Genomic DNA, 11,364 nt, shown 5'->3' on the forward strand with positions numbered 1-11,364 from the left:
GAATGACTATAAATATATATATATATATATATATATATATATATAAAAGTGTGCTAATGCTTTTGCCAAGAGAGGGTGTTCTCAAATGAATGACTTTATTTTGTTTTTTTTGAGAATGACTATATATATATATTGGAAGGGCCAGAAAAACTGGAGGCTCAAGCCCACTTAGAATGGTGAGTTGTACAGTTTAACCTCAACCCAAAACAATAAATTTGTAAGAAAGGGAAACAAACAACAAGGGGGAGCTCTGCCCAAGGATGGAAATAAGGAAGAAATGGTTGATATTATTGAATAGATGAGCTAACATATCAATACAAGCTAGCTTGAGTAAGCCAAAGTTATACAAAAATAGTACTATTCACCATTTTCTCTCAGTGTTCTTCTTATTTCTTGATACTTGTGTCTCCCCCCTTCTATATGAAAACCCTATTTTTTTTTATATCTTCCCCCTTTTTCACATCTTGACCTTCCATCTTTTCATAATCAATCTCTCATCCAGACACTTGTCCCTTTTTACGTCTGAAGAAGGTGGTACAAATGGTCTGCTTAGCTGTGGTTTATATTGTTCAGGTCACTTCCTTATCAATGCAGTTGATAAAGTTGTTACTCACCATTTAATGCGGAGGCAATAGGCTACTCTAAACTGGAAACTTCCCCTATTATCACTAACTCTCTCTCTCTCTTCAGACACTTCTTTTCACCTGGAACGTCTCAAAGTCTTTTGTCTTATTCCTTCCTCTCCTCGGGCGACTTTCCTTCTCAGGCCCATGATATCCCCACACCAGTATTGTGACTCTTCAACTTCATCTTTGGTCCTCAAGCACCCCCCCCCCCCCACACACACACACACATATATATATATATTTTTTATTTTAGAATTTGATGAATTTGGGACTCTCCTGTGACAAATTAGCAATGGAGGAATTTGGAAAGTAATACAAATAATAATAATAAACATGGATGGATATCAAATTTTCTAGTCCACAAATTTCAAAGGTAAGTTGAGGATTTCATCCACTACAAGTGAAAATTATGGAGAGAGAGAGAGAGAGAGAGAGGCCAAACTCATTTTTCCATATTTGGCATTTCATACTGCCATATTTGAAGTTAAAAGACCTGCATAGATTCGAACAAAACAACAAAATATTGTTGCTTTTTATTTTTTTATAATTCTATTGTTTTAATTGTAATTGTATACATAGGAGAATATTGAGGGAATTCCAATTGAAGAAGTAGAGAGTTCAAACACAAATTAAAAACATCTAATTACAACAAATATTATATGGCAGTTAATGATCATAGTATCATAAGTCATAACCTTCAAGTTTTAGTACAATGCACGTGGTTTCCATTTATCTTATACATACTAGAATAAATTTCCATAAACACTTTATTTATTGATTAGAAGATTTGAACTTAGAACTTCATAAATCACATAATGCTTAAAAATTTTGTAGGATAACTTCTAGTGCTGACCCTTGAAATTTGGGATAAGTTTAATTTTAGTATTCAAAGTTTAAAAAATTCACATTTGTTCCTTGAAATTTCAAAAGAAAAAAAATTTTATCCCTTCATTTGAGGGGCTATTTACGATTTTAGTATCTTAAATATTGAATTGGTTGACTTCGCTCCCTTAAAAATTGTAATTGGTTCAAATTTGGTATCTAAAAAATGGGTAGCCTTAACATCCCATTAATTCATTTAATAAGATAAATAAATGAAAGAACCAAATTGTTTCATTTTTTTAATTTTAAATTTAAGAGACCAAAATCATGGACAAAAGGTATAATTTATCCAAATTTAGTATAATAATATCTCCTCAACTGGTCATGACTTGTATAAAATTTTCATGGACCAAGTTTGCCATGCTTATAGATGTTCAGGACTAAAATGTATGTAACCCAAAAATTGGGGGTCAATTTATAATATTAAAGAACTTTAGGATCATCCCAAAATTTCTAAATGTATAAAACCAGGGGCAAAATTATAAATTCCCATATACTTAGAGCGAAAGCTTTTAGCTTTGAAACCCGTTTCTCTCTCTGTCTCTCTTTCTCTCTCACACACAGCGCTTGCAATGAGCTAAGGTAACAATGCTATTCCTTCTCTGCTTTGATTCGAGAACTAGTTGTATCTTAGTGTTTGTTTCTTGCTAAAGGTTCACTTCGTTGAATTGTTTGTTTCATTTTGTTGTATGCATATTTGGGTGTTTTTGGTGGAGAAAGGTTTCAAATCTTGATTGCTTGTGAATCTCTATGTGGGAAACTTTGTTTTTCAAATTTACTTCAATGGGTATTGTTTATTTTGTGATTTTGGTAGAACCCATGTTGCAAAATTGGAAATTTTTTGGTTAATTAAGTGTTGAAAAGTGTTTCTGCATTGCTGTCTTGAGTTTGCTGAAAGATGAAGAAGAAAGTGAATTATGCATGAATGAAGCAAATTATAGGGCTTATTTATTGGCCATTCAATTGGTGCTTCCTTGAAAATTGTATGCATTGGTGGACTGGACGGTTTAACTGTTTCAATTGGTAGGTGCTACAGTACTTTCATGCTATTGATTTTGTGGATATGAGTAATAAAATGTTTGTGTTGCATTTCCACTATTGTGTAGAACATAAAGTTCACACCGGGAAAAATAAAAAAGAACGATAATATATTGGTCAGTGCATGCTTAGCCTATGCCAGTTACTGTGTTTCCTTAATTGTAATTACCAATACCTTGGTTTTGTGTAGAAATTCTTAATTATTTATAGGTGCACCTATCTTGAGCTGACTATGAGGAATAACACAGGGTCAAAAATCTATTCAGTCCTTTATATTATTTTTTGAAGAAAGTCATAGATGTGTGAAGAGGGAAAGTTATTTGACTATTCTTTGTGAAATCAAGTTGATACACTGGTTAATTGAGAACTAGAAGTATATTGGTAGTATTGCCATAACTGGATTTTCTTATGGATATGAACTGGAGAAATTCGTATCATGTTAAAATTCCAACTCCAAAATGTTACATTGCCCACATAGGAAAGAAGCGTCTTGAGGAATTCTTTTGAGTACTATCAAAATAAGACTTATATACTATTATACAGCACAGATTTGAGCTGTTACCATGTAAACGTTCTTAAATAGCTGTCCTTGCAAGTGAATGACCAAAGCTGCCATGATATGTCATAAAACAAATCTTAATTTGGTAAGAAAATAAGCATAGTTTTTTTTTTTTTTGGGTTATGATGTGAAGAGAGAGGACACAATGATGGCAAAGGACTAGAAGGTTTTAGGATGAAGTCAATTGTGGTTATTTTGAGTAGTTCCTAATGATGAAATACCCACCTTTATTTTAATCTGTAATTGTGTAGGGTTTATCTCTATCAGAGTTATGAGTGCAAATAACTGAAATAAATTTTTAAACCCGTTAATTTTAAAAGCCATGTTTTTCTTGTTCCTATTACTATATTTAATAAGAGATGAGTTTTGTGAAATTAAATATGCTTATAATCTATTTTCTGTCCTTTATTTTATTTGAAAACAGTTTGCACAGCGATTTTAATATATGTTTACTGTGTATTCTAAAAATAGTTACACAATGCCAATTTAAAATAACATTTAACCCTTTTTGTGATGATAACTAGCTCATTAGCCCTGCCAAATTGATAACACTGTCTTAATGGCACTAGATGTAGTCACAACAACAACAGGGCTATGGATCATCAACAAATTAGTTAGGGTCAGCCACGCGTTCTTTTCCTCCATTTTATTCTATTTGGAATCATATATCTGTTATTTCTTTAATTGATAAGTCCTTTTTTATTACTTCAACTAATTTTATTTGGGTCTTTCTCTACCTTAATTTGCTCCCTGAACTTGGGTCATGTCACTGTTTCTTACCGGTGCATTAATCGCTCTGCTTTGAAAATGACCAAACCATCTCAAGTGACTCTTTCTTATCTTTTCACAAATAGGGGTTACCCCTACCCATATCTTTGAGCGGATTTCCTTAGATGTAGTTAAAATCTTGAGGAAATATCTTGGAATAATACTAAAGTTGAATCTAAATGGAGTTTAGTTGAATTTTGACTAGATTACCAGTTTTTATCCTCCATAACTAGTGTCAATTCTTCAATTTTCACCAACTAATATGCTTCCATTAGTGTTTGATTAAGTTATTTGCTGGTTGCTTCTTTTACTTTATGCTTCCAGTTTTTTCATGGCTTAAATAACTCAAAATGATGTAGAATCTTTATTGGTCTACGGTTTATCCTAGTGAGTGTAGGTGGTTGAACTTGATTCAACCATTATCTACTTTTGTTGGTTATCAATGTTGACTGAATCCATTAAGTTGTGGTTTGTGAAAATCCACCATCTTATACATTTAGAGTGTGAGGTGTACATTTCATGTGTTAGGCCTTAGAATCTAGCTTAAACATTTCTGCCTGTGGAACATAAGCTTAAAAGCTGGGATGCACGGACGCGGCACCGGAGGTGCCGCACCCGCGTCCGACGCGGCGGGACTCGCCGACGCGCGAGGGACGCCGCTGCTCGCGCGTCGGTGCGGCGTCCGGCCGCGTCGGCCACGTGGCATCTTATTTTTCCCGCTGACTCGCGCCGACTCGAGCCGATTCGGGGCGATTCGGCCAGAATCGGGCTGTTTCGGCCGTATCGGTCCGTATCGGCCGGCGACCGAAACGGCCGAAACGGGCCCGAAACGGCCGAAACAGGCCGAGAATCATGTTGCAACAGCCGAAATCGGCTCTAAATGAGACCCAACAACCCTAAATCTATCCTTCCTTAATTTTATTTTGAATATTTGTTGCTTCTTTTGTGTTTTCTTTTTGGTTTTGTGTTGTGTTTTGTGTTTCTTGCTTTTTTCTTTCTTTGTTTTGTCAATCAAGGCATAGTAAATTAGTAATATGTTTTTTAAGAATATTTTAATAGTAAAAATATATAGAAAATATAAATAAAAATATTTTTAATAATTTTTTAATTGCCGAGTCCCGCCGCACCCGCACCCACTTTTTTCAAAAATTGCCGAGTTACGCACCCATACCCGCACCCGCACCCGCACCCGCACCCGCACCTGTGCTTCATAGCTTAAAAGTTGAAATGTCTCATCTTTCTTTTTCTTTTGCTTTCTTAATAAAAGCATGATCTTTTTATGTATATCTAATTGTACAAGTTCTTATAATTATTCCAAAACATATTTACCAAAAAATAAAAAATAATTATCCCAAAACATTTCATGTCAAGGACACTAAGTTGCTGTTTAGTATTTTTTGTCTTATTTGCGTATCCTGTTTTCCTTTTCAATTTATTTGGAAATATGTGCGTGTTTTTTTATTGTCGGTTTCATTAATGCAGTCAGTGTGTCTTCTTATTTGAGCTTTTGTTAGAAGCTATTCGTATTTTTGTTTCTTGCACATGGAATCTTGTCAACGTTCTGAGATCCTAAATAGAATGCAAGAATATACACTTTATCTTGTCAACGTTGTGAGATCTTTATCTGCCGAGCCTTGTGGTAGTAGAATTTGTTTTAAATGGTACTCATTTTACACTGGGACCAATATCAAGTAGATATATGGGTTTCCAAGCTATGCGGCTTGCATTTCATATAAGTTATCTTCTATTGTTTTGTAAATGTCTGATTCTGTAATTCTGAATTCCTAATTTTTATTTTCATTGGAAGTTAAGTTGACTCAGATGGTTCAACAAACAATAGAGTCTAAATTCAGCGAATATGGGATGGGAAACAGTGAAAATGATTTGCCTACTCGTGATAAGCAACTGCCGGTTTCTGTAAAGAAGACAGTGTTGAGAGATTTGCAGAATGATAACAGAATTATGGTGCCCAACTCTATTGGAAACTCTCCGCTTTTGAAGGATAAAAGTCCAGTTAGTGATGCCACTAAAGCTTCTGGTGCCAAGAGAGCCTCACCAGAACACCCTGTGAGTCCCCCTCACCCCCATTCTCAAAGTAGTAATGGGCATCTTGTCTATGTCCGTAGAAAATCTGAAGCAGAATTAAGCAAGAGTAGCACTTGTGATAGCACAAGCATTACTGCTGATTGCCCACAGTCAAGGCAACTTGGTCACCAGGATGAGACCACCCAACCCAACTCCCAGGTGAAAGAGCCAAAAGATTCTTGCTTTCCGGCATTTGCACCTTTTCCAATGGCGGCTTCTATAAGCTCATCTGGAAAACCTTCAGTTCCTCAGCTTCTTGGAAAGCCTAGTATAAGGCCAGCACCAGCAGAATCCAATTATCATCCTGTAGCTTCTGCTGGCCCTTCATTGAGTAATCCAAAGGGATCGAAGAATCTACAGTGGGAAGACCGATTTCAAATACTGCAGATGTTATTAAGAAAATTGGACGAAGCAGATCAAGAGAATTATCTCCAGCGTAAGCCCTTCTATGTCAAATAAGTAAACTTAACATGCATTATTTTGCCACTACTTAAAATTCTAATGGTAACCTTTTGGTGTTTGATTTATGTGATTCTGTTAGGTCTGCGCTCACTCTCTGCCGAAAGTCTCAGCAGACATGCTGTTGATTTGGAAAAGAGATCGATTCAGCTTTCACTAGAGGAAGGTAATATGAATTGTGGGTTTTCCTGCCTTTTACTTTACATGGCTTAAATAGAATCTTTCTAAATTGGAAAAATTATCTTTGGATGATTTATTGTCTTGCATTCAAAATTTGTTTTTGGATAGATAATCCGATTATTGTTTTGGATTTGTATCTGATCTCTTGTTTCACTTCTAGTAAGTTGTTCACAAAACTGCTCATTTTGAAACTTTATGATTTACTTTTGTGAATTTTGACACGCTTTGATGCCCATTTAAATACTGTGAAAATTCTCCTGCTGCTTCCTCAATCAATACTGATGATTTGTTAAATGAAGGCATATAGGGTGCTACCAAAGTTATTGATTTGCAGAATTATCATCTGACTTCTTTTATAACCACTGATATTTTAGAATCCACTTGAGTTATTTAAAACATCATGATGTTTATCCTACTGACCTGTAATTATCAGTGTTAAACATGGACAATGTTTCTAGAAATGCAGTTTTTAGAAATCTAATAACACTGACACAAGAGCTGCTGTCTAACAAGGTATGAAGTGTCTAACTCGAAAAAGGGTGAGAAAGCTGTCATTTATTTAAGATTGCTATGACTTCATGCACATAACAAGGCGCATTCAATGTATCATATTGTTTAGTCATGCCTCTATAAGTGGAAACAGAAGATACAGTTGTTGTGATTGCAGATATTAATGTCAATAGATATTGTTACTTGTTCGATATTGTCTTTAGTCACTATAGCATCCATTAGCTGGCAATTTTATTTCACCTATTGTGCCCTAAGAAAGTCAATGATCTATGAATATTCTGAGACGATAGGAGTTCCTTATATTCTATTCTCACTAGTTTTCCACATCATTACAGCGAAAGAGTTGCAGCGGGTAGCTGCTTTGAATGTCCTGGGAAAATCTATGAAGAATTTTAAAGCACCCTCAACTTTTCAAGACCGGGTAGAGAAGTGACAGGATGGGATGAACTTCAGTAGTGTTTATTACTTTATTTCATTGTTGTGTTGGGCAAAAAGATAGCTTGTACACAACTGTCCCAACTTTTATTATTTTTCTGGCTTTTCTGCAGTAGTCATCCACCTGCTTGTTTCGTTATTATCCACTGTAATATTGCCATTGTAATTTTCCATATCTTGTAGTGAAATGCTGTTGGCAATATCACATTGTTTCTGTATCAACTATTGACAGCAGCAAAAAATGAAAAGGAAATACTTTTAATTGTGATGCATTGCCTCTTTGATGTTTTGAGTGTGGGTGGTATCTAGTTATCCATATCACTTATTCTTTGGTATTTTTGTATTTTCTTAGAACAACAGCAAAGCTATAGTTCCAAAATTTGGGATAGGCTGTGGATCCTCGACAGATTAAATTGGGTCGGCCATATGAGTTCTTTTCGAAGTCATGCTCTCTGCTATTTCCTTAATTTGTATGTCATTTTTTTTTGTATTTTCTTAATGAAGTCATTTAAGGCTTTAATCAAACATTGACGGGTCAAACTTTGGACTATAGGTTTGCAAGGTGATCTGCATTTGGTAAATAGGGCAATGTAGAAGCAATTTGAGAGTTAGCCAGCACGTGTTATGGCTGCAACGACAGGCAGGTGGAAGGTCACTATGTTTTTTTTTTTTTTTTTTTTTTTTTTTTTTTCGGTCTTAAAAGGGGGAAAACATTTATTGTGGGTATCAAGATGTTACATGTATGAAATTTTATGGGAGGAGATTTGAACTTTTTCTATGTTGGAAATACCGGAAAGCATCAATTGAATTACAAAGTTCATGTCTTGGATAATTCTACTAGTACCAGAAATAGCTAACGCTAGTTGTATGTTTTTAGCTTATTATTATGTCCAGGCAAAATATATTGGACTTGTTTGGGCTGAAGAATTCATGCCCAGTGAGTTAAAAAATTACAATCCAATTACCCAGCCAGCTTTCTTGTTACAAACAACTCTGTCACCTTTTATTGGTCTTTGAATCTTCCAAAGCCCATCTCAGAAATGAAATCATGAAATCATTTACTTTCTGATTTTATACTTCATACCGTATAATTTTGTGCTCAAAAGCTTTAACTTATACTGCTGTCATGTTTAACACCTAAATTTTATTTTTTATTTTTTGAGTTTAACATACTCCCATAATTCATTTTATTTTCAGATAGTTCACTTCAACCATTAGTGTCAAATAAATACTAAAATTTGTAGGGTTGAAAGAAAAAATCCAAATAAATTTTTTATTCTAACCCATATTAAAAAAAAAAAAAACCAAATACACACAAAAGTGAGAGAGAATGAGGTTATAGTTTCTAACACAAAACACTACAAATTTCACTCAAAAGCCGTGATTCATATTTACATCAATGAAATTCTATGTAATAAAATTTTGCTCGAAGGCTTTGTTTGTTACATCTTTTCTTCCCCATTTATTTAACTTATTTGATTTATGTATAACTTTTTGAAATTTCAATTTTTTTTTTTAAATATAGTTATACAACACTTTTCCCAGTTTATGTATTAAGTTCAATAAATTTATTTAAATAAAATCTCTCAATAGAGTATTAAGTAATAAACAAATAATAATCTAAAAAAAAAAAAATAGTTTAATAGTGGATGCACTAGATTGTAATTTGCAAGTTGTGGTTGTTTTGATTCTAATGGATGCAGTCATATTAGTTTATAAACATTCTACTTATAATTCATATAATACTATTTTGTGCTTAAAAGCTTAACAAAAACGCTTACATCAAACGTCTAAAAAATTTAACCGCTCAAAAAACTACTTTATTTATTTTAATACTTCACAATACACACAACATTAAATACTTTATTATTTTATCACTTTATTTAAATATTCTTTCTTTTACCACTCAAACCTCTTTCTCTAACTTTCATATATAAATATATATATATATATATATATATATATATATATATATATATATATATATATATTTGTGTTTACCATCTAGTTACAATAAACTACCAATTGTTAGAGATGACAGTTTACTATAACTAGGTGTTAAAAATTATAGGTTTGATACCTTTGATATAGTAAGCTTTTAGTGCCGTGGACACTGAAATAGCATTTTAGCACTTTTGATGTGAATACTCTCACCAAAATATCGTGTTTATCACCTAATTAATGGCTTTTTCTTTTTTCTTTTTTTCAATAAAATGTTGCTAAACAAATAAACAGAAGAGACCAAGCTATCTTTCTTCTTTCCCAAAACAAAAAAGAGTAACAAACAAGAGAGCTAATTAGTGGAAGTACAAAGTTAGTAGTTTGTGACTCTAGTGCGTATCACAAATTCAGTGAAATTACTTCATCTTAGCCACCTAACTAGGGCCTCATTAAGCTGAAAGTGTTTAATACCAACACGCTAAATATAATTAAGGCAATTAAGCTTAAACAAAGGGAGCAGTTAGTTAATCCCCGAAAACTACTGACTATAGTCGAACACTAGCAATAATTAAGTAATAATTAATAAATAGTGTAATACAGTGGATGCACTAGATTGTAATTTGTAAGTTGTGTTGTGACTCTAATGGGTGCCAATCATATTAAATCATTTACATTCTGCTTATAATTCATATAATACTATTTTGTGCTTAAAAGCTTATCTAAAACATTCACATTAACTTTTAGTAACTTAAAAAGTTATTTTATTTATTTTAACACATCATTTTACAATGCACCCAATATCAAATACTCTATTTTTTTTACTACTTTATTTAAATATTCTTTTTTTTATTCTTTCTTTTACCACTTAGGTCTTTCTCTCTAACTTTCATTTAAATAACTTTTTTGTGATTATCATCTAACTAGCAGTTTATTGTAATTAGGTGTTAAAAAATTATAAATTTGACACCTTTGATATGGTGGAGTTTTAGTGTTTTGGAGTGCTAAAATAACATTTTGGTAATATTTTAGCACATTTAATATGAATGCTGTCACCATATATCATGTTTAACACCTAAATGGGTAATTTTTTTTTTCAATTAAAATGTTGCTCAAGTAATAAATAAGAGACCTAGCTATCTTTCTCATTTCCAAAAAAAGAAAAAAGAAAAAGAAAAAAAAAAAGAGTAATATACAATAGAGCTAATTAGTAGATGCACAAGTTACGAATGAAACGTATAACACCTAAATGAGTTTTTTTTTTCTTTTTTTTTGGGTTCAATTAAAATGTTTTCAAGTAATAAACAAGAGATCTAGCTATCTTTCTTCTTTCCAAAAAAGAAAAAAAGAAAAAAAAAAAAGAGTAACAAACAAGAGAGCTAATTAGTGGATGCACAAAGCTAGTAGTTCATGACTCAAGTGGGTATCACAAATTCAGTGAAATTACTTCATCTTAGCCACCCAAGTAGGGCCTTACATTAAGCTGAAAGTGTTTATAATTAAGGCAATTAAGCAATAAACAAAGGGAAAAACAGTTAGTTAATCCCCGAAAACCACTGATTATAGCAGTAGTACACACCAGTAGTTGTAGTAGTGAGAGTAGATCGAGTAGTGACCACGTTTCAACTTTTCAACTCTTTCGTACATATATTCCTTCGGCCTCAAGTATATCCATTCATAAAATTACCATTTCACCCCTCCCAACCCTTAAAACGACAAGGACATCCTAGTAACCACCCCCTCGTCACTTCCCAACTGAAAATAACCGCCCATATTCAAAACTCTCTGTCTCTCACAAACCCTAGTAACTGTCGATCTTACAAATACAAACCCACCTCCTTTTTCTCACTTTTTTTTTTCCTTCTCCTTTTCTTCTCAGAAACT

The 11,364-nt window shown here is 33.2% G+C and overlaps 1 protein-coding gene across 2 annotated transcripts; it reads left to right on the forward strand.

The window, feature by feature from the left end:
• The first annotated feature begins 1,988 nt into the window (after positions 1–1,988).
• Positions 1,989–7,814, forward strand: LOC142642058 (uncharacterized). 2 transcript variants are annotated; one of them, XM_075816412.1, is made up of 4 exons: positions 1,989–2,090; positions 5,686–6,394; positions 6,500–6,583; positions 7,443–7,814. In XM_075816412.1, the coding sequence occupies exons 2-4, from the start codon at positions 5,695–5,697 to the stop codon at positions 7,538–7,540; spliced, it is 882 nt and encodes a 293-aa protein (XP_075672527.1). In that variant the 5' UTR covers positions 1,989–2,090; positions 5,686–5,694; the 3' UTR covers positions 7,541–7,814. The 2 variants fall into 2 exon arrangements, with proteins under 2 accessions (XP_075672527.1, XP_075672526.1); XM_075816411.1 differs by having other exon boundaries at positions 2,002–2,090; positions 5,681–6,394.
• Positions 7,815–11,364: the final 3,550 nt, after the last annotated feature.

This window comes from Castanea sativa, chromosome 7 (assembly GCF_040712315.1).
Source record: "Castanea sativa cultivar Marrone di Chiusa Pesio chromosome 7, ASM4071231v1".
Taxonomy (NCBI): Eukaryota; Viridiplantae; Streptophyta; class Magnoliopsida; order Fagales; family Fagaceae; genus Castanea; species Castanea sativa.

Bases quoted from the DNA above. Each gene is read 5' to 3' on its own strand.
- LOC142642058 (XM_075816412.1), top strand. From the start codon at position 5,695: ATGGTTCAACAAACAATAGAGTCTAAATTCAGCGAATATGGGATGGGA. The intron at 6,395-6,499 runs GTAAGCCCTTCT...TGATTCTGTTAG, and splicing joins TCAAGAGAATTATCTCCAGC to GTCTGCGCTCACTCTCTGCC. The intron at 6,584-7,442 runs GTAATATGAATT...ACATCATTACAG, and splicing joins TCAGCTTTCACTAGAGGAAG to CGAAAGAGTTGCAGCGGGTA.